This window comes from Bolinopsis microptera, chromosome 5 (genome assembly GCF_026151205.1).
Source record: "Bolinopsis microptera isolate Bmic1 chromosome 5, MBARI_Bmic_1.0, whole genome shotgun sequence".
Lineage (NCBI taxonomy): Eukaryota > Metazoa > Ctenophora > Tentaculata > Lobata > Bolinopsidae > Bolinopsis > Bolinopsis microptera.
Window position 1 is genome coordinate 14,153,661 of NC_087076.1, and position 22,787 is coordinate 14,176,447.

The following is a 22,787-nucleotide window of genomic DNA, read 5'->3' on the forward strand; positions in this document are numbered from 1 at the left end:
AAAAAAGACATTTTTATTGGTGCTTTCTGTAAGAGTCAGGCGAACACCCTATTTTAGTTACATCAAAATAACTTCTGTGAATCAAAAGAGCATTTTAATTTCAAAGACCTAAATTGCAGTGGATCAGAATGTTTTCAATACTGTCTAGTCCATATCGATTGTATGAGAACTTAGTGAGCAATTTCTTGGGATTGGCCATTTTTGGGAACCCTGATGGAAATTTGTGCGAACAATAGAATCATGCATACAATAGATTCCTCTGTGCTCAGTTTCTGTCTATGTAGTTTCCTGTCAGTATTCTTACTCGGGATAAGAACTATATGTCACGTAGACTACTGTAGAGAACATTAAAACAATTTATTTTTGTCTAATCCGTACTGAAATCTAACCAATATCTTACAGTCTAGATATGTGATGCAATCTCGAATGGAATTAAAGGAATTAGAAAGCTGGTAGTTTAAATCTCAAATGGCTCATCCAGATGCATCTCCTGGAAAAATCAAGGGGCGGGGAACAAAGGCTCGTAAGACGAGAGTGATTAAAAGGGAAACTTATTCACGTCGTGATTTCAAAGGTTTGTTCAAATCAAATTTGTAACACTCTTACTTTAATATTGTATTAACTTTACAGTTTATATTCTATCTTTTAATACCTCCAGGATCTTATACTTATCTTGCTTTCAGGATATAAAAGTGGCGAGGAAATATATGATACAATAACAAAACTTATTGGTAAGAACTTTATTTTAATGATATTAATAATTTACTGCTAGGATGGATCTAGCTTTAATAGCTGTTTGTTTTATTCTATAGCAATAGATACATGCTACCGGTCATGTCTTAACTCTTGTGGTCGACTTGTGGTTGAAACCGATGTAACTTTCATTTCTATTAAATCACACCTTTTACTGCTTTGTCATGTATCAGGTAACACATACCTGTTACATCCTTTTGTTGGTGTACACTGTATTAATTAACCAGTATTCATTGAATCATACATATCTTCCTTGTAGATAACATCCTCTTTTGCAGCGGAAGAAAACATCGAGCCTGGCAAAAGAGAAGGCATCTACTGTACAGTGTACAAACATCTCCAGTCCAATGCCAGAACTTCAATGAGTGAGTTTAACAGATTACATCCAATACCACATCATATTTACCTTTCATTATAATTTAATATATATATTTGTCTGCAAATATGTTAAAAATCATTAGCTTGTTTAATGTTTAGTATATATATAATATACTAAACAAGCTAATGATTTTTAACATATTTGCAGACAAGCATTAGTGGTAACTACTATCCGATAAACTGTCTTTTACAATTTTATTTTCCCACACACTATATGACTGTAACTACTGACCGCAGTATTTTCCCATGTGCCCAAACAAGCTATCGTCAAAGCATCATCTCTTGACACATCTCTCAATGTCTATTTGCATTTCTGACGCTATTTAAAATCCTGACATCTGACTTGTTGAGCTATATTTAGTAACAGACTGTGTTTAGCTAATTAACAAGGCATCGTGTGTTATTGTTTATTTATCGTTATTGCACTTTATTACATAACTACGCCAGACTGTTTGAGTATGTAGACAGCAGAAACACCGTTAAAACCGTTCAAACTACTCAATTTAAAATTGTAAACTGCTCAGAGAAGTAATGTAATAATTAAATAATTTAAGTCAGCTGTTTTAGTAAACTATCCGGCATTATCTTGACACGATGCTAATAGTTATAATAGAAATATTTGAAATGTCAAACGACTCTCACCAATCAAGATTATGTACAATTTCGTACAGCTGTTTACACTTTACTTACAGATTACACAAGGCTGTTTGAAAACTCGTCTAAGTCAAAATATTAAGTTGCTGTTGCCTCCTTGTGGCAGCTTCTGTTTACAGTTCTCCTAGAGGATTATACAGACCGAGACCCCAAGAGTCTGCGGCTCCTTCATCTATAATGCTTATTAGGGGTCGTACCGTCCTGGCTTGTCACGATTCAATTCTAGGTGCTGTTGAAAACAACCATAGTGAGATTTGATTTTAAACCGAATATTTCACCTCAGTTCACGACATGACACCGGATCTAGATGGGGCAGCTAATCTGGGAACCAAAGAGCTACTCGGAGTTCTCTTATCTATCGCTAGTCGAGACGTTGAAAAGTTGATACGAAACTCAACACACGAGTTGAAGGTTGATGTGTTTATTGAGTTGAGCGAGGGCGAGTGCGGCTTGGCCAGGTACAGCTTCTTTTTCATCTTGACAGTTACATTTTTCTGTTGAGAGTGGCCTGATTTATTACTCCGTAAACTTTGTTAATAGTCAGTAACTGTTTAAATGAAATACTTTGATCATACCCGTGCCCGGCACGTGAAACCTGATTATAATTCACTTAGAGAACTAGAGAAATAGAGAAACTATTCATCTTATTTTTGGTTCTTCTTGGAAGCTATAACCTAGCTGCATGTGCCCTTATATAATGCTATATGCGTCACAGCAAAATATGCCTGTAAAATATGTGCTATGTAACAGTTGGTCGAATTCCGCAACATAATATTGTATTTCTAGAAAATTCAAGCTACACACTATTATATACCACATGTAACATAGTAATTGTGGTAGTAGGTAAGCTGGCTAGTGGCTATAATAGTCACGAGCTTTTGGGATTTTGGAATTTAGTTCAGTATTGTATAAACCCGGTGAGTACTGACTATTATTAGTGTTTGGAAACTGTTATTTGAGTTATTTGGAAACTTTCTGGTGTAAATAGAATCTTAATAATGAAATGATGATGAAATAAAAGTACACAGATATCATATCAAGTTCCCTGATAACTTTGACATGACATGATCCTCCCAATCAGGTTCCCTGTGCGTTACTACACAACAGCAGAAGATCTTGTCAGCTACGTTCTCAAAGACAGGGGGGTCGCTGATTCCGCCCTGGACTATCAGCTCTCCGTTGTCAAAACTCCCTTCAAAGGTTTGTAAATACTCTGTACCTGTCTTTATCCAGTCTTTACCCAGACATCAAATATTTATCTGGGTTTCAAATTTTGGAGACTATGCTGTCCCACATTTATCTTCCTACCTACGCAACGGAATGATATAATATATCTAAGATACAATAAATGTTCTTTAAATAGCATTATCCTTTAGTCACATGAAATTCTTTGCATTTTTCGTGATTTTTACTTGTGAAAAGTAATACGCATTGTATCATGAAGTACTAATTTGCACCATGTTAAATTGTCAAAACTCACCGCTTACAAAGTATCAAACGCTATAAATCATTCCCACACACGCCTTCAAATCTCAATCATAAAAGGTCTATTAATATTCCATGGGCCTCTTTACTTAGCCCCTTTACTGCATCACTCATTACATTATACTACTCCTAAGAGGCACAACGGTGTGGTGATCACAGTAAGCAAAACTACAGGAGGGATATTTCATATTATGTGGAGGGATATTTCATATTATGTTATACATTCTGCGAGGATAATACACCTTTATAATACACAGAGTAAACGCTGTGTCCTTATCATGATGTGTTGTGAGGTATATTATAACTGATCCAGATACATGATGAGGTCACGCCTCCAGGGAATTAAGATTCCTGCAGAGCAGATCACAGAGTTATATACACAGAGGAGGGATCGTTGTTACACGTGACGTCATAGCTGTGGAATGTCCTTTAGGAATGAGTGTTTAGGAATGTCGTCATTGTTGTTGTTGTTCGTCAGGCATGACATCAGTGGGAGCGGGGAGGTTTGCTCATCAAGGAGTTACGTTGCTTGGTGAGGAGGAGCATGTCATTATACAGTGAAGAGTTGAATATTGATTGACTCGGCGTCAAGGTGATTGGGGGTTTGAGTTTAGATTGGATTGGGTGACATGACATAACTTCTAAGCCTGCACATTGCCATTGGATATTAGCTTTATTATTTAATCAATAGTTTTGTTGGAAGAGTATCTGTCCAACATAATAAGCATTTAAAGATAGTAGCTGATTAAAAAAACAGTCGACTAGAAATACAATAACCCTGTTGTAATTGGAATGTTGCAATATTTGTACCGGACCCCTTTAGCTTCCCCAACAGACTATTTTATTCACTGACAGCAGCTATTTAATTCACTGTCGACAGTGGGGCTGTCCTACAACGGGGCTGTTCTACGTCAAGCTGCCCTCCTTCCACCTCGCCCACTAGCAATGTAAGCAATAACAAGACCTAAATTGGGCAAAACAAAGTTCACGCACTTACGAGTGTTGACGGGTTAAAAGTAGTAAAACCCTCATATTATATTCAATCACTGAGTTTAGTCTAGAGCAGTGTGAAAGTTCTCTGGACGATCTCTGTCGACAGCTGACCAGATCCTGGCATGTTGCCCTCTCCCTCTCAATTAACAATTTATTGACCGGCTCTATTGTCTGCACGTACTAGCACGCACCTGCGATTGAATGGAGGGATTGTTTTAGAATTCAAGGAATTCAAGGTGAGAGAGTCACAGAGCTAATAGTTCAAATTTCCCGACATTATTGGCACACATTAACCCACGAGCACGTACTTTGATCCAAGATTGGGTATTCTTACTGGACCTCTAATAATGACCCTGGATCAAGAAACCTCACTTTGCCGTGGTATAACACTAGCGTGCTAGTGGTTTGATATTGCCATTACCCATCTTGTACCACCCGGTGCTACGAATAACGGAGCTACGAAATGAGCTACCTATACCGTGTTATTAAAGTCATCATGACAGTTTGAGCTGCTGAAGTAGCTACTATCATCTTATATATGGTGTCCGGGGATATCTGAGTTCTTGTTACTAATGAGCCATTAGTATTACTAATTATTACTAATAGTAACAGTAAGTGTGTTATATAACACACACATTGAATCCAACGTTTACACTACGTCCTTACTCCTTTGTGCTAAATAAGCTTGCTACTTTAACGTTATCATGTTAAGTGTGGAGGATTGCAGGGCTCGACCTACAATCTTGTTTTAAATTTCTGGAAATCTGTGTCAGAGATCAAACATGTCTGTGTCAGAGATCAAACAGGTCTGTGTCAGAAACCACACAGATTTGTGTCAGAGAGTTTTTTGTAAAATTGTGCGGTCCAGCTGCTGACGGACTGTTAATAATACGTGTTTGACACCCAATTCTCTGGTCTATGGTATACACTATGGCTGCTGCACGCTACTATGTCGTGCTCCCGTTGAAAGAATTTTAGCGTGGAAATGTCCGTCACCACACTGTCATATACGTTTTGTGAGCCCGCATTGGCAGACGCTAAGTAATATGGGGTGTATGAGAACGGGCGTAAAATGCAAGGTGTTATCATATAAGTACACCACTATTGCAGTATATAAAATATACACCACTATCATATAACAGTTTTCCAGAGCCAGAGTTAATCTTACAGTTGCCTTGAGTCAAGTTCCATGACAGGAGTAAAAGGTCTTGTGACAGGATGTTTTGCTCTGAAACTGGGTTGGTCCCTGTAACTTGCCCTGGTCCGGGTGGAACTCGTGAAGGGTGGGATTATGTAAGTGATAGTGCCACTGTTATCGGTTATCATCACACTATAAGAGAGACAATCACCTGTCATTATACTGACATTTATTAAGCTTGAATGAATTTGAAAGATTTCGCTGAACAGTTTATACCCCGTGTGTAGTTAAGTGAGGCTATTTACGGTGTGATAAACGCTGTAAAGATGAACTGTTTGGCTGTGAAGTATGTCAGCAGTGCGAATTGGAATTCCAAGCATTCAGGAAGCTGGGTCCCACTTTTCCGGATAGGTTTTAACTCGTCGAAACAGCTAGAAGTTGTAGAACTAGAACAACAGTCGTCTAAAAATACGATGTATAACAGTGTGGGGAGGTGGTGAGTCAGAGCTGGAGCTGCCTGAAATCCTACCGTTTGACAGCTCCGGACATATTAGCGGAATATAATATCATTCTCTGTTTTCTACAAATGTACACCTGTCAGCGGGGGTTTAAAGTACAGTCGTGGTTCCAGGACCACTCCCCACTTGTAGCGAGACTGTCTCGCAACAACAACAACAACCTCTCTCCTCCTGCACTGTCTCGATCTTCTTTCACAGTTTCTCTCCCCTCCCCTCTCTTGTTACTCGTGTAGTTGCAAACAATTTGTTCCTCGTTTGTGCCTTGCAATTAGCAAACTAGATTTAGAACATTTATAGAAGAGGTGCGAGTTCTTACTGGCTTCTTAGTAAAGAGTGGCAACAGCCGACCTCGACCTCACCGCATATATTGCTCTGAGAGCTGTATATTGTAGCCTCTAACAGTTCCTCTGTAGATTTTGTACTTTCAGTGTAGTATGGAAATCCATCTTTCTCTCTTTGTTGAAGGTTTATAGTGACTGTTTGGTTTGTCTTTTAGTTTTAACCAGGATGTTTTACGTTTTTTTTCCGTGAATTATCCGCAATTTACCACTCACTATTTTCTTAACATCTGTTTTCGTTTTCACTGCCAGATCTGGTTACAAACTGTATGATGAGCCACCAGAAAGAAGAAGTGAAATTAGCGCGGCGTTATTTGCGGTGATTGTTTCATTTTATCTGTTTGTAATGGTGGTCCTTTTCAGGAAAGAACAAGCTGAAGTCTATAATGTGTGCGGTTGGTGTTAACAATCAACACTCCCTTGGTAAGTTATACAAGATATTATATGATTTATCTTATATATAATATTGTAAGACTTATTAGAATATTAGTGATAAGATACAGGATTTATCTTTTATTTAATACTAAAAGACTTGGAATAACCAATAGCTATGGCTGTGCTTTGGGCCATCTGTCATAGTGTCAATTTAACACTAAAACAGTAATTACTATCAGACCAATCCACCCTATGTGCTAACCCATGACACTTGTTACACGAATAATTAGAATAATTAGAAGTAATAATTCCAAGTTCGCTTTAAGAGTTCTATAACTCTGGAACATTCCTTTTCGTAAAAATATTCCGGCTGGCACGTGGTGACAAAAACTAGACCTCAATGTAATTCTCGGAATTCTGTACAGAATCTAAATTAGATAGTGTGTCCCGTCGAGACTGGTCCTGATTTAATTGATGTTTTATTGTAGCTACTTTTTCTATTAAATTCAAAACTTTAGTACATTAATTATATTATCAATAAAAAATAGTTTTAAACAACTGAAAAACGAATTTTACTGATTGTACATAATTTCTTTATGATGAAACATTCCAGCACGTCCCTGAGTTCATTTTTAACTTCGAAAATTTCTAAACTACTGTATAATATTAATAAGTCAAGTAAAATAAGTAAATACTCGATTTTCTCTCAAATATCATTTATCAGTGTTAAGTGTTTGTTATCAGTAAGTTATTAGTGTTATTTATAATTGCTCCATCCAGAGCATAGCTCGCATGACTAAAGCTAGATAAAAATGTCTCTCCGGGCCAGCCAGGGATACGTAAGGTTGAATGTTTTTGGAGAATTTCCAGTGTATTTCATATCATTTGTAATCAGGTTTTAGGAGGCTCAGGGGCTCTGCTTACAAATCACAACATACCAATGTATTGAATGTATCAAGTGTCATGTAAAAATATTACGTTTGTGTAAGCACGCTAGTCAGTATATTAATCTCAGTTCTACTTACTACTACAGCTACTGTCGTGCTATTGTAGCACCACAAATTAATCCTTTGTTGCATTTGGAGGGAAACACACAATATCAGGCTTAAATTCTTCGTAAAACTACATCATTATTTGTTATCTAGTAGTGCTGAAAGTATTAAAAACTTAAGACATAAACCTCAAGAGTAGCAGTGCTACTACTGACGTGCTACTGTAGTATATTAATATCAGTAGTAGCACGACATATTATTTGATACAAGACAACCGCTCCCACCATTACTCTCGGGCGGGATTGGATTAAGAATCTTCGAACTACATTAAGTATATCACTACACTCCTTTTGTAACATCCAGAATGAATATATTTACAAATTCAATATATATTATGACATTGGGCAGCCTGACTGTAATGAAATAATCTCACTGTATAAAAGTAGCTGTCTTCAGTGCTTGTATTTATCCAGGAGAAGTAACTAGGATACCTTCAGTGCTTGTATTTATCGTATCCAGGAGAAGTAACTAGGATACCTTCAGTGCTTGTATTTATCATATCCAGGAGAAGTAACTAGGATACCTTAGGAGAGTAACTAGTAACCGTGTTTTGTAACTTTTAGTGACAGTGACACCCTGTAGTAAATAGTGTATTATATAATATACTATTTCTTCTAGAGGGGGGGGTGTCACGTCCGTCTATGTCCGCTTGTCTCATAGAATCCAAAAAGGACAGGACATAGGCGGACATAGGCGGACATAGGCGGACATAGACGGACAGAGGCGGACATAGGCGGACATAGACGGACATAGGCGGACATAGGCGGACATTAATGGACACCTAAATTGCTAAATAAAATGATCAATTTTTGCTGTTATAGGGGGGATCATGTTTTTTGTCCGTTCGGTACCCTATATTTTCAAAACGGACAAAAATAGAGCGGACAAAAACGGACAAAAATGGACAAAAACGGACAAAAATGGAAATAACATTTAGATGCTTCCTCCTCCTACTCTTCCTCCTCCTCCCCCTGGGTCTTCCTGATCTTCCTCAGTCCTCTTCCTCCTCCCCTCCTCAGTCCTCCTCCTACTCGTCCTCAGTCCTCCTCATCAGTCCTCAACAGTCCTCCTCCTCCCCAGTCCTCCTCCTCCTCCTGAGTCCTCCTCCTGGGTCCTCCTCCTGGGTCCTCCTCCTCCTCTTCCTCCTCCTCTTCCTCCTCAGTCCTCAGTCCTCCTCCTCATCCTTCTCCTCAGTCCTCCATCCTCCTCCTCAGTCCTCCCCCAGTCCCCCTCCTCCTCCTCCTCCTATTCAGTCCTCCTCCTCCTCCTCCTCCTTTTCAGTCCTCCTCAGTCCTCCTCCTCCTCCTCCTCCTCTTCCCTCTCAGTCATCCTCCTCCTCCTCCTCCTCTTCCCTCTCAGTCATCCTCCTCAGTCCTCCTCCTCAGTCCTCAGTCCTCCTCCTTCCTCCTCCTTCTGGGTCGTCCTCCTCCTCTTCATCCTCCTCCTCTTCCTCCTCGGTCCTCAGTCCTCCTCCTGGGTCCTCCTTCTCATCAGTCCTCCTCCTCCCCAGTCCTCTCCCAGTCCCCCTCCTTCTCCTCCTCCTATTCAGTCCTCCTCCTCCTCAGTTCTCCTCAGTCCTCCTTCTCATTTCTCCTAAGTCCTCCTCCTGAGTCCTCCTCCTCTTCCTTCTGAGTCCTCCTCCTGAGTCCTCCTCCTCCTCCCTCTCAGTCATCCTCCTCAGTCATCCTCCTCAGCCATCCTCCCCAGCCATCCTCCTCAGCCATTCTCCTCAGTACTCCTCAGTCCTCCTCCTTCTCAGTCATCGTCAGTCCTCCTCCTCAGTCCTCCTCAGTCCTCCTCCTCCTCCTGAGTCCTCCTCCTCCTCCTCCTGGGTCCTCCTGGGTCTTCCTGATCCTCCCCAGTCCTCTTCCTCCTCCCCTCCTCAGTCCTCCTCCTACTCTTCCTCCTCGTCCTCAGTCCTCCTCATCAGTCCTCAACAGTTCTCCTCCTCCTCCTCCTGGGGCCTTTTCCTGGGTCCTCCTCCTGGGTCCTCCTCCTCCTGGGTCCTCCTCCTCCTGGGTCCTCCTTCTCCTCCTCATTCCTTCTCCTCCTCCTCCTCAGTCCTCTTCCTCCTCTTCCTCCTCCTCCTCCCTCTCAGTCATCCTCCTCAGCCATCCTCCTCAGTCCTCCTCCTTCTCAGTCCTCCTCCTGAGTCATCCTCCTCAGTTCTCCTCCTCCTCCTCCTAGGTCCTCCTTCTGGGTCCTCCTCCTCCTCCTCCTCCTGGGTCTTCCTGATCCTTCTCCTCCCTCTCAGTCATCCTCCTCAGTCATCCTCCTCAGTCATCCTCCTCAGTCATCCTCCTCAGTCATCCTCCTCAGCCATCCTTCTCAGCCATCCTCTTCAGTACTCTTCAGTACTCTTCAGTACTCTTCAGTCCTCTAAATGTTTGTCTGCTAATGTCCACCAATGTCCGCTAATGTCCACCAATGTCCATCCAAGTCCGCCAATGTCCGTCCGGGTCCGCCAATGTCCGTCCGAGTCCGCCAATGTCCGTCCGAGTCCGCCAATGTCCGTCCGAGTCCGCCAATGTCCGTCCGTGTCCGCCAATGTCCCAAAAAACACGTCCGTTGTCTCATAGAATCCAAAAAGGACAGGACATAGGCGGACATAGACGGACATGACACCCCCCCCTCTAGAGCAGTCTGGGACTCTGGAAAATGTCAAACTTTCATCACTCAAAAAATCCTGTCTAAAAACGACTAAGAATAGACGTTATTAATTTCCCCCCGTGTGTGTAAAGTTGTGAAGTCTGGGTGAGCTGTTTGTGGCTGACACCCAGTCCACTGTACCTGTCAAGGAACCGCTGTGTGTCAGTGTAATATCCACAAGGAACTTCAATATTAATACACGATTAGTGAAGAGTTACTAATTTCCTTGTGAAGTCACGTGGTAGGCAGACAGTCACGTGATCAGCTAAACGTGTAGGTACTCTTTGTAATGAAAGTACATTTGATCAGAGACTAGGTAAGTTCTAGTGTTTTGATCGGGGTGTTAGACCTCCAGCGAGCAAAAATACCCAATTTATAGATTGTTTGGGAAATCACGGGAGTTTGCCGTGAGCTATTCCTCCTTTGAAGTGAGTTCATTATCAGTAAACCTGCTTTAACAATTAACATTGTGAGGCAACATCTTAAGAAATGGGCAGGTTGTAATACAAAACTTCAAATGTAACAATCACTTAATACCATGTACATTGTACAAGTGAACTAGAATATAAGGTAAATGTAACGCCACTAATTATTATTTTCCTCTCAGTTCCACCTCCCTCACCAGTTACCCACTTACCCAACTTACCCACTTACCCACTTACCCCAACTTACCCACTTACCCTTACTTTTCTCCAATTATATAAACACGGTCCACACTAACTCTTTAATAAAGTGAGAGAGTGTACTACACGGCCCAGTGAGCCGTGGTTACCCTCTAAAGAACACGGTAGTCTAGTTATAGTAGTCCCTAACTCCGTGTAAATTGTACAATACTATTATAGGTAGCAGCCAGTAGGGTGTGTACTGTAAAGTATGTACTGTTACCCTGAGTACATTGTGTGTAGATTGTACCACTAAAACTAGCAGGTTGTTACCACTATAAAGTACACTCTATGTAGATTGCATGTAGATTGTAGTACATGTAGATAGCAGGGTGTGGGGTACTCTCAGTGGTTAACGACCAGTTCTTTACCGCCAGATCCCCTTTGTTCCACAACGACCCCCCACCTACAAATACCAGACAAGTTACACGGGGAGTTGGTAGAGGAGGAGTATAAATAGAGAAGAGAGAGAGGGAAGAGAGACTCATTCCTGAACCACAATAATACAGGTTAATGCGGGTTAATCTAGTGGTGTATTTAGACAGGACTATACCGCTCTGATTATCTTGATATTATCCCCGGATTAGTTGGCAGGGGGATGCTTGCGGAGGGAGGGTGCCGTAATTACCGCTGTGGTTGGCTGGACTAATTTAGAGCACGTGGTGTCCTCCAATTGTGAGTGTGGTTTCCAGGCGGAGGAGCGGGAGGAGATACATTGTGATACGTTTAGAAGAGGGGGTTTGATGTGGTGTATTTAATGTGGGGCGGAGTAAGTGTATCTCTGAACAGAGAACTTGGCTTAGCTCTGTGAATAGAAACAAAATGTGGTTCTGTAAGATAAGCAGTGAGCAGGTAAATGTTTCGCGACCATGACTACCTATACCCAGATTGAGTTTTGGTACTGTAAATTGTAGAACTTTCTCCAGAATCTTATATGCGACTATTCTATAGAACTTATTTAGTGGCATTGACTAGCGCCTAGCAGATCCTAATTCCTACCACGAACTGGATTTTAATGAGAGATGACGTCACACTGTCGTCAACCTGTCTTAATGACCCGTTAATAAATTAGCCCATTAAAAACCCATTATCTGATTATCATCGACTCCTAATTGTTACTCAGTAATGATCTGTAAGTACAGCTCCACTTGAACAATACACAACAAGTGTTGATGCTGTGTAGAAAACAAGAAAGAATGTGTGTATTGGGGTCCGTAAAGCTGAAGAACATTAAGTTAATGTTACTCAGCTTTATTGTATAAACGTTATGTTCCAGCGCTATTAACTTATTAACAGTCAGTTCTTACAGGATGAAGGGTAAATGTTGACTTAGAACCGATTGATGTCTTTTATTTTATTATTAAGAAACATGAGTGTAGGTCATTGCCCGGCCCTAACAGTAACCTTAACACTCAATTTGTGCATGAAAACTGAGGTCGTCACTTAAATCATACCAGCATCTCCAGAAGATTACAATATTATGTAATAATATTACTGGAGATTGAGCAGAGAATAGCGTATGATATAACCGGTAGGTATGAAGCATTGGTAATTGTTACCTGAAGAGATGGATCATGATATTAGGATAATATTGAGCAATGTGAAGCCAGACAAAACCATCTGTCAACATCACTTGAGCCCGTGTCAGTCTCAGAGAAATGTAGTTACCATAGTTTATTATATAATAAAGGCATCTTGATGTAGTGAGGCATCTCAATCTTATTAATTGTTAAAATGTGCGAGAAATTGAAGAAGTCTGGTGGCAATTAAAGGTAGTTTAGTAATTTTGGTTTTAATTACTAATTATCTAAAATCTCCCGCCTGTCTGTTTAATTTTGAGTGATGAACTAAAATGTTTAGATCGACACAAAGCAGTAATTTCCTCTATCTTCCGCTGTTTAAATGAGCCGAAATTAAGCGTAGATTGAGACATTAAATAGGTTATTCGTCTGAAATGTATGGATTCAAAATGAACACGTGATTAGATTATAGATCATAGTGCTTTCTTCTCGAATCTATAATTTGTAAAGCTTGACAAATAAGCGTTGCTTTGTATTCGAGCTTTTCATTTAGAATTAAAACAAGTCCTTCATATTGCTCGGTACTAGCAACTGTTTGATCACATAATGACAATACTGAACAGTTCAAAACCAGAACAGCATAACATTCACTGAACCGCGACCAAACCCGTGGTTTTGTTCATTGTTCATTAAAACTTGTTTCGTGAACTTAAACAATGGATGATAATAACAAGTTGGTACCTTTTACTAATTATTGTAACACTTTAGTACAGTGGTTGTATATCCTGGCTGCTGTTTACTTGTACATATTGTATAATACCACGTACCCCTCAATTTTCATAAAAACTCTCTCTCTCTCTCTCTCTCTCCAGTGTATCATACTATAGCAGGTCAACTTAAATCTAGATAATGCCTGAGCTGTATGAGCAAACGTAAAGCGTGATGGAACAATAAAGTTTAAATTGGTTCTATAGCCCGGCACACTTATTCCAAAATAGGCAGGTAATGAGAACTCGATATACGTGATATGAGATACCTGGCTTTACTATCAAATAATATTACAGTGATGTAGTGCGGTTATTGAGAGTTATCAGAGCAGTTAACACTACACGAATCTACTAAAGCATATTAAGTTAGGGAAGTCATACATAATATTATATAAGTTATCAATTTGGTAATCAATATATAATAATAAAAGTTAGGCGTGTTCGCGACGTGATATTCTTATATTTCTACATACATATGTAGTTGCCTTAAATACTGTAATATGGAATATATTGCAGTTGATAATTGATAAAACCATGTAAACTGCCAAGACACCAACTAGAGCCTATTTAAAATAATTTATATAAATTCTTTAAGACATGCTCTCTAGTTGAAGATATTATCCACTCTCATAATAATATCTCCTGGCACAAATCCTTGCAGTGTGTGTGCTGTATTTCTACCACCACGCACGCTGTTATCAAGTTAAAACATTAAGCACTCACTTTTTCGCGTTCAACTATGTCGGGTCGTCCGGTCAGGTTACTTTTTAACACCAGGCTAAATGTTCAACATGTGGTCACTTTCTCTCGAGCTGAGGCAACATATTTGTTGTATTCTACGCTACCCGTGTCAATTATAAGGTTTCTTTTTACTTTATCTCACGTACAAATAACGTGAAGTATATGGTATCAAGGAAATTCCTTTCTAACACTAATCATTATCAGATATTTTTATGCTAGTCAACTATGTGTCCTTGGATTCTATTTGCTCATTTTTGGAGGCTTCTAAACTTACATGACGAAAAAATGTGTCCTTGGAATGTAAAGCCTGTAGACTACCCTGCTTATCATCAAGTTATCGGGCATATTTCTCCTGTTAAGTAAGACATGTGGTATGTTAAATATGAGATGGGATAGATGAAGATATAAATGAGGTGATATCATTATATCTGGTAAATCAAGTACAAGTTACAGTAGTAGTAGTAACACTGGGTAATGTTACAGTAATCAGTGGGTCCTGGGAATCTTAACCAGATCTAAAGATCTGTTTACATGTGACACCTGCTAAAAAAATCTCGCCAAATTTGTTCATTTAGTCATATCAGATGTCAGATATTGACGACACAAATTGAAAGAAGATACTAGAAGCATTGAGGGATGAAATAGTTGGGATGTTTGACATATAGCTGACGTCACGTACAAAATTTTGAGATTTATCAAGTTCTTGAAAAGCTGTTACATGCCGCTGGTGTCAACAGATCCTTGATCTCTGTACACTGTACCGCTGTTATACAATAGATTCATGACTAACAGGGCCCGGTTGAATATCTCCACATCACAGCTTACTCTTACAAACTTTGCAAAGTTGGTATTTTGAGTTTTGGGTATCTGAGTCATGAGTACGTTTTATCTCTCTGTGTGAAATACCCTCATCTCACTGTCGATTTATTGGCAGAATAAATGAAAATAGATGTGATATATCGCTCTAAGATCCTGTAAATAAATAAAAACCACCTAATTTTAACCAAAATAACAAACAATTAACCATAGTATCTATCTCCACAGCTGGCAAGCACACGAAAGTACTGTACCCACACCAGTATCCGCTACAAGAACTGGGCGAGGCCCCCAAAGTGGAGATGAACAGCAATGATGGCCTCCCACGTGTTACGAACAGCTATTTGTATGTGTCTCCGCGCGACGCCCAGGAGCTCACTATCTTCTATCGCAGGGTTAGTTTATCAAACTCAATATTCAGACCCTTACGTACTTTGGTTTTGTGCTGTAATTCAAATTCTGAGGGGCAGCAATGTACTGTGACGTCATAGTTTCAGATTCGTTTGTCAGTATCGAGTTTCGGCTCTGTGACAATAACGTAGCTATAGCCCCTAACAAATACCATGACATAAATGTGACCCTGTTACATTCCCCCCAGAAAGACGGAAATGTCCAAGAAGAAACACTGTCCCTTCGCCCCAGTGCCACTGCTCAGGAGATAATCGACGAATCACTCCAGAGTTTTGACGAACTTGATAACGACCCTCTGGCGTACAGACTTATCATGAAGGCTTACGAGTTCGGTAAGAAGTGTTGTTTGTACTGACTGTACTGACTGTGGTCTACTGACAACTTACTACTGACTTTTATGTTGCGACAGATTAACTGAGTTCTGCTTTTGTTTACACGGGTCTATGATAACGCCATTTCTTAGTCGTGATATCACATTAACATAAAGATAAAACCGGGCATTCCATGCTGAAGTGGCAAAACGCGCGCATATGCGCGCGTTTGCGTTACAGTAAATGCTAGCAACATCCACTTTTACGCACTTTTGTAATCAAAGTCTTCAATGTTACTTCACTATAAAGACGCGCAAAGTTGCAAATATTCTCACGATAATTCTGTGATGATTGAGGAATTTGGCTGAGTTCCAGGAAATTCCTGATAGTAAGCACTACACAGTCTATTGTCTGTCTGCGCTGCTATCGACATGCAATTACCAGAAACTGAACTGAAATTGCCTGTCGCTTCACAGTTCGCGAAATAAGCTCATTTCAAAAGCTGTCTAGTTTCTGGAAGAGAACAAGTTATCTCCCGGTATTAGGATGGCAGGTTTCTTTCTGTGGCCGTGGGTCGGTGCTCGACTGGTCGCTATGACCATTGCAAAGTAAGATATAAGAGTCCTATGCTTAGCCCGGTTGAATTCTGTGAGATCGGTATGTAGATTGATCGATCAGGTATGGCGAATGGCAGTTGGAAATTTGGACGTGCACGTTAAATTAAAAAATAAGCTTTATTATTAACTGTCGTTATAAAAACAGTATTAGCTATAGCATAGTATAGGACTTTAAAGTACACCATGAAATAAAGAAGCCACATCCATAATTTGACGTTGACAATTAACGCGACATATTAAAAACTGCCGTTGATAGCGGCCTCGACTTAACTTGTTGACTTGTTCCTTACTGTACAGACCCTTTGTTCGTTTGACAACACTGACAATTTACACCTCGTGTTTGTTTTGCTATTGTTGTTTGTGTGTTAAAGACCGACGAGACTCGCAACTTAAAGAGACAACTTTGCAGATGAGAAGACGATAGGCTTGGAGGATCAGCCCCTAGTTCTGTTGGACACTATTGAAGACTGCCAGGAGGGGTACCCTCAAATCTGGATTGAGGATCAGGAGGTAATTGGGTGTTGGAACTATTCTGTAATCTTAATATTTTATCTCTGTATTGAAATATTTTATTCGTTTGCTTCTTAAAGAAGTCGTGAACTTCATTATTATGAGCATATTTTGTCAACCGCTAGGAATATCGAAATAAATTCCTCTTATCTCTGCAGATTGCTGAGGTATCTCGATCGAACTCTTTTGTTCGGAAACACTCCTCTCGGCGTGCCTCAAGGAAAAAGGCTCGGCCCACCGCTGATCCAATAACCTCTACACCAGCGGACACTCAGACAGATATACACAAGGGATCAGTTGAAAAACCTCCTCCCCTTGTATTGGAGGAAAGCAAGATTCCACGTCTAAATTCCACATCTGAAATATCTAAAATCCAGGTGCGCAATAACATCAGGATGTGGTTTCATTCCGCAGAATCTAAATAAGTTTTTAATGTACATTATCATGTTGACACAGTATCGCACATAGTTTGCCGTGCTTTTTATAGCACAGTTTTTGTTAAACTTAACTTTTGGATAACTTTGACATGATTATAATGAACAATATTATTTCAGAGTCATCTACACCACACATCACTCCGTCGAAAGACACAGAGTACCAAAAGCGTTGGCGAGATAAAGGCGCAGGAATCTGATCTAAAGAGCATCCTCATGGAGCAAGAAAAAGTAATCTCCGCTCTGAATAACGCAGTGAGCAATGCGGAGAGCATCAGTCCTCAAAGCAGCGTCAAGGATGTTTCACCTACTAAGTTGAAGGAAGCACTGGCCGAGAAACAAACTCAGATCTGGGAGTTGGAGGAGAATCAAAACAAAGACAGGGAAGCTCTATTGAATCTCACAACAACTTATAAAGTGTTGGAAGGGAAGTTCAAAGACCAAGAAGAGAAATTCAGACAATTCAAACTCTCAGCGAAAAATGAAGTTGAGATGGAAAAGCGAGAGAAGCGTGAGGCACAAAAGGAAGTCGAACGACTGAATGCTGAAAAACCTGATGAGCTTGAAGCGCTTTACGATCAAACAGTTGGCAATGATGATTTAGAGAACAGAATGTCGGAACTCAAACTTCAAGTTGACAAAGACCAAGAAATTATAGACATTACCACGAACCGCAATGCTGAACTTAAAGACGAAATTAGACATCTTAAAAACACCATTGCTGATCTAAAAGTCTCTAAGGACACCAACAAGTTGGAAGTGGATGGACTCCAACGATCAGGCACTGGTATCAGTGATAGTATATCTATCAACGACTTCACCGAATGGTCAAAAGATTTAGATGACTTGAAGAAGAGAAACGATCAGCTTCTCTTCAGAAACAAGCAACTCAGCTCTGACAACATCAAACTCACCGAGCTAATAGACCAGAACAAGTCCACAGTCAAGCAAGCGGCTGAACTAAAAGGAGAAAACAGACAACTTAAAGACGCTAACGAGGAACTGAATATATCGGTACAGGCAAAAGAAGCGGAGATAGCCAGCTTGAACGAACGTATCCAGAGCTCTCAAGACCAGGATGGTTCGTTCGATGAGTATCAAGAAAAGTACTACGATTTGTACGAACAGAATCAGCGCCTTGAATCTGTCATGTCCGGAACGATTGAGAAACTGAGATCAAAGCTGAACGTCTTAGAGGATGATAAGGTGCAGCTTCAAAACACGATCAATGGTTTGAACACTGGGCTCGAGGGAAAGAAACGACAGCTCAAAGAATACGACTACATGAAGAACAGAGTGGAAATGATGGAAATGGAACACACGCATCTCAAGGAGTTTTCATCTCAACTTATTGATGAGAACAAAGCTATTGACGGATTGAACAAGACTGTCGATGAAAAGGAGCAAAAGATAAGCGAACTCGATGTAGTTATCCAGGACATGCAAACAGAGCTAATCCAGCTTCGAGGACTAGAAAAAGTGAACTGTGCAATTCAGGTTGAAGACCCTCGCATTGAAGAACTTGAGTCGAGAGTGGAGGAAGCTCTTGGTAAGATAGAGAGTAGGAACGCTGTTGTTGAGAACATGAATCACAAGCTAACTCAACGAGAGGAAGAAGTTTCTAACCTAAAGGGAATGGCTACCGATTTTGAGAACACAAACGAACTGTTGACCGCTGAGATCGATCGTTTGAAGAAGCACAATGCATCTCTGGAGAGTAAAGGAACCAAGAAAACCGATGAGATTGCAAGTTTCAAGATGATTATTGACGCTTTGAACGAGCAGATTTCATCGTCCAAATCTTTGTGTGAAGATGAAAGTTGTCCTAGTGCAATACGGCTTAAAGACGAACATGTTAAGAAGGAAGTGGAGATGGAAAGCCTTCTCAAAGATTCTCAAATCAACTTCAACAACTATTCCAGTGTAACAGGCGAGTTGGCAGGTCTTCAATCTAAGTATGATGAACTACAGGACGATTTCAGTATCTTGGAGGCTGATAAAACTGACGCAGAAGAGACTGTCAAGGCACAAGAGAAATCTATCGAAGAAAAGAGCGAGAAAATAACAGATCTCATGGATCTGAATTCTTCGTTACGGGATGAAGTAGATCGTGGAAACGAAAAATTCGATATCATAACGTCAAAGAGAGATGAGTTAGCATCAGAGTTAACCCAAGCAAGACTGAAGAAAGCTGACACAGAATCTGAGTTAAACCAGGTCCAAGACGAAGTTCGAGCCCACCAAAGAAAGGTCAAACAATCAAGAGATCAAGCAGAGTCTCTGCAGAATCTCAATGATGCACTCACTGCTCAACTTCATGAGATGAAATCAAACGATTGTTCTGAAGGGAAATGTGCCGCTGTTCTCGACCTCTCGAAGACTGTTGAAAGTAAGGAACAAGAGAAAGCTGAACTTTCTGCTCTGGTTGAAGACTTGAGGGGCCAAAGAAAGGATCTTCAAAATGTTGTAATTAAGTCAAAGAACGACCTCGCTGAAAGCCAGATCGATTACCAAGAAATGGAAGCCACCTACCTTGAAGCTAAAGAACAAGCTGATTCATTCAAAGGCCAAATCAGGGGATTACAACGAAGGCTTGATCCCAAGAAGAAGAAAGATCATATCGACAACCTAGAAAACCAGGTAGAGATGTACCAATGCGAAGTCATGAGCTTGAAATCTGTGACAAGAGCGATGGAAGACGAAGTCGAGAAAATGTCTATAGCCGAGCAAGACAACACTGATGTTGTCCAGAGGCTGAACAAGAAGAACTCCTCTCTAGAGATACAGCTCGGTGATGCTAAGGGAGAGATCTATGATCTCGAGCAGCAACTTGAAAAGTTCACGGAAAGTCTCCGATCGAGCCAAGAGGAAAGTGCTACTGTTGAAATGTATCTCAGTGAACGTCAGATGCTGAAGGATACTATTGGTCATCTGGAGAAGGAGAACAAGGAACTTTCTGCCGATAGGGATGGTGTGAAATCATCGCTGACTTCTGTCAAAGAAGAATTGTCCATAGTGAAAGGAGTGAGAGATATTCAAACCCGCGACTCTGCCTCAACCCTACAAACTGCAATGAGATCGAGGAAGACTATCGAGGTTAAGGAAGAGGAAATTAACTTCCTAAAAGAAGAAGTCGAAGCCAAAACCAACGAGTGTTCACGCCAAGTTGACATTATTGAACGGCACAGAAATCGAACTCGTGATCTTGAAATCGAGTTGAAGGCGGCTAAGAATCAGCTTGTCGGTGGTTTGACCAACGGAATCGAGATAGAATCCCACGTAAAATCTGCAGCGAACAATGACGATCCAACGCACCACAAACTCGATGGTCTGAATTCAACAATCGCAGATCTGTCCTCCACTTTAAGATCTTTAACCACAGAGAACCTAATGCTCGAGACTTCCATCTCCGAAATGAATGAAGAGGAGCAATTACGTCAGAACAAGATCGCAGAATTAGAAGCAAGCTTCCACGAGGAGGTAGAGCATCTGCACGAGGAATACAAATCAAAGATTTGCACTCAGACTGAAGAAATAAAGAAATGGATCAACCAAAACAAGATTCTAAGCGAGGAGATTCTGATGCTGGAGCAGGACAAGGAGGATCTGGAGAAAATGAACGCTAGAGGTAATCAGATACCAGATCACGTAGAAATGCAGGATGCTCTTCAAGAGGTCACTAAAGAACTTAACGTTCAGGGTAGGATGGCTCAAAAATCTCAAGCTCAGCTCGAGGAGGCTCAGCAACAAAATGAAAATTTAGAATCTGAAATGATGGCCTTCAAGAAGAAGTGTGTGGCTGCAGAAAAGACGATAGACGACTTGTCGATGAGGCTTCAAGAAAACGATATAACTGTCGATGAGTACAAGCAGAGGTTTGAAGATTTGCAGACAGCAGATGAAAACAAGAGAACTGAGATCAGGTTGTTAAACAAAATGGTCAAGGAATATTCTAACAAAGCTGAAGAATCCGAGCACGATTTTGTTGATTTGAAAGGAAAGTACAAGGAGAAGAAACACCATATTGAAGAGTTGCAGAAGGAGTTAGTTCTTCTCCGGAGTCAAAATGCTGAGTACGAAAATGTAATTGTTGCTCTCGAATCAACGAACGCAACAGATACCATCGACAACTCTTCAAAATCACGACGAATTAACGAACTTCAATCACTCTTAACAGAAACCGAGGGTGTAGCAAACCAAAAAGCCACAGAGCTGGAAACGACAAAACAAGAAATAAGTCGTCTTCATGAAGAAAACGAACAAATGTTGGAGGAAGTGAAAAGTTATCAGGACGAATGGAGACGGTTGACGTCACTGCTCAGTAATGTTAACCATACAAATCATGCTAACATGGACTCTTGTAAACGATTGGAAACTAAACTGGACGATATCGAGTACAAAGTTAGTGAAACAAACGTTCATATTGATGTTTGTCAAGGTGATATGTTCTCAAAAACTGAGGCATTGGTCCGTGAAAATTCTCTTTTGGAACAGAAAATCGCCGAGAAGAGTTACAGTATAGAACAAAGTGACAAGTTTTTGAAAGAATCTCACGATAACATATCTTTGTTGCAGAATACAATGGCTGAGCTCCAGGACCGTATTGAAGAATTGCAGGGGAAACCCTCGACTCCCTCAAATCCGGGCACCGACCCCTCTGATCTCACTGGCCAGATTCAAGCTCTCTCAGACGAGCTAGAGGAGAAAAACGAACTTTTACTCGAGGCAAAGATAGAGAAAGAGAGCGATGAATCAGCTTTTAAAGTGAGCTTAGACACTATAGTTCGTAGTTACGAGGACAAAGTTGAGTCGCTTATCAGTGAGTCCGAACAGAAAGACAACGAGATTCAGAAACTGAAAATTGAGCTTGAGTCTAGGTAGCGATTTTGAGTATTTTGGAGCTCCTTTTTTCTCTCAGACTGTTTCATCTTTCAATCTATAGTCGAGCTCAGTTTCATGCTCCATAGACCATAGAGCGAGTTTTAGGAGTAGAGTGCAGAGTGACTTTAGGGGTCGTTCACATATTACGTAATCAATATTTTAGCGATTTTTACCCCCCCCCCCCCCCCCCCTCCGTAATCAACCGTAATCAAGATCCAACCCCCCCCCCCCCCTTCCTGACAGCAATATTACGTAATCATAGCCTGACCCCCTTCCCTTGACTTTTTTCCCTAGAAAACACTTTTCTCTACGTTTCATGCTACCCTAATGCTATCATGGTGAGCCGAAATAATTGTTATGATATCCGGCCAAGCACCTTCTAAACTACTATTATAGCCGGATATTCGATAAATTTCTAAATTTTATCACTATCAGAGTGAAATTGAGTGGAATTTGAATTAAAATATTTTCAAATTGTTGGTTATTCTATGGGTAAAAAAGAAAATTTTGATTACGTAATCAACGACCAAACCCCCCCCCCCCCCCCACCCCCCACCCCCCCCCCCCCCCCCCCCCCCGTAATCAACCATAAGCATTTGGAACCCCCCCCCTCGGCTGATTACGTAATATGTGAACGACCCCTTATGTGTGGTTTCCCATCAGAGAATGACATGTTTGTACTGATACTAGTCGAGTGCTGTGTTATATATGCGAAATCAAACCAATTCATCTTTTAATTTTATCTGAATTATTGGCGTTTTGACAAAGTTTTATAATTTAAAAA

General features: G+C 40.6%; 1 protein-coding gene across 3 annotated transcripts; it reads left to right on the forward strand.

Moving 5' to 3' along the window:
* Window positions 1-385: 385 nt before the first annotated feature.
* On the forward strand, window positions 386-22,304 carry LOC134815341 (uncharacterized). Of its 3 annotated transcripts, XM_063823862.1 has the most exons (12): window positions 386-574; window positions 684-731; window positions 1,032-1,118; window positions 2,069-2,243; window positions 2,867-2,985; window positions 6,621-6,680; window positions 15,068-15,234; window positions 15,438-15,582; window positions 16,588-16,688; window positions 16,847-17,065; window positions 17,243-21,523; window positions 21,698-22,304. In XM_063823862.1, exons 1-12 carry the CDS (start codon window positions 469-471, stop codon window positions 22,001-22,003), a joined length of 5,814 nt encoding a protein of 1,937 aa, XP_063679932.1. In that variant the 5' UTR covers window positions 386-468; the 3' UTR covers window positions 22,004-22,304. The 3 variants fall into 3 exon arrangements, with proteins under 3 accessions (XP_063679932.1, XP_063679930.1, XP_063679933.1); XM_063823860.1 differs by having other exon boundaries at window positions 17,243-22,304; XM_063823863.1 differs by lacking the exons at window positions 386-574; window positions 684-731; window positions 1,032-1,118; window positions 2,069-2,243; window positions 2,867-2,985 and adding an exon at window positions 6,312-6,384 and having other exon boundaries at window positions 17,243-22,304.
* The last annotated feature ends 483 nt before the right edge of the window (window positions 22,305-22,787 follow it).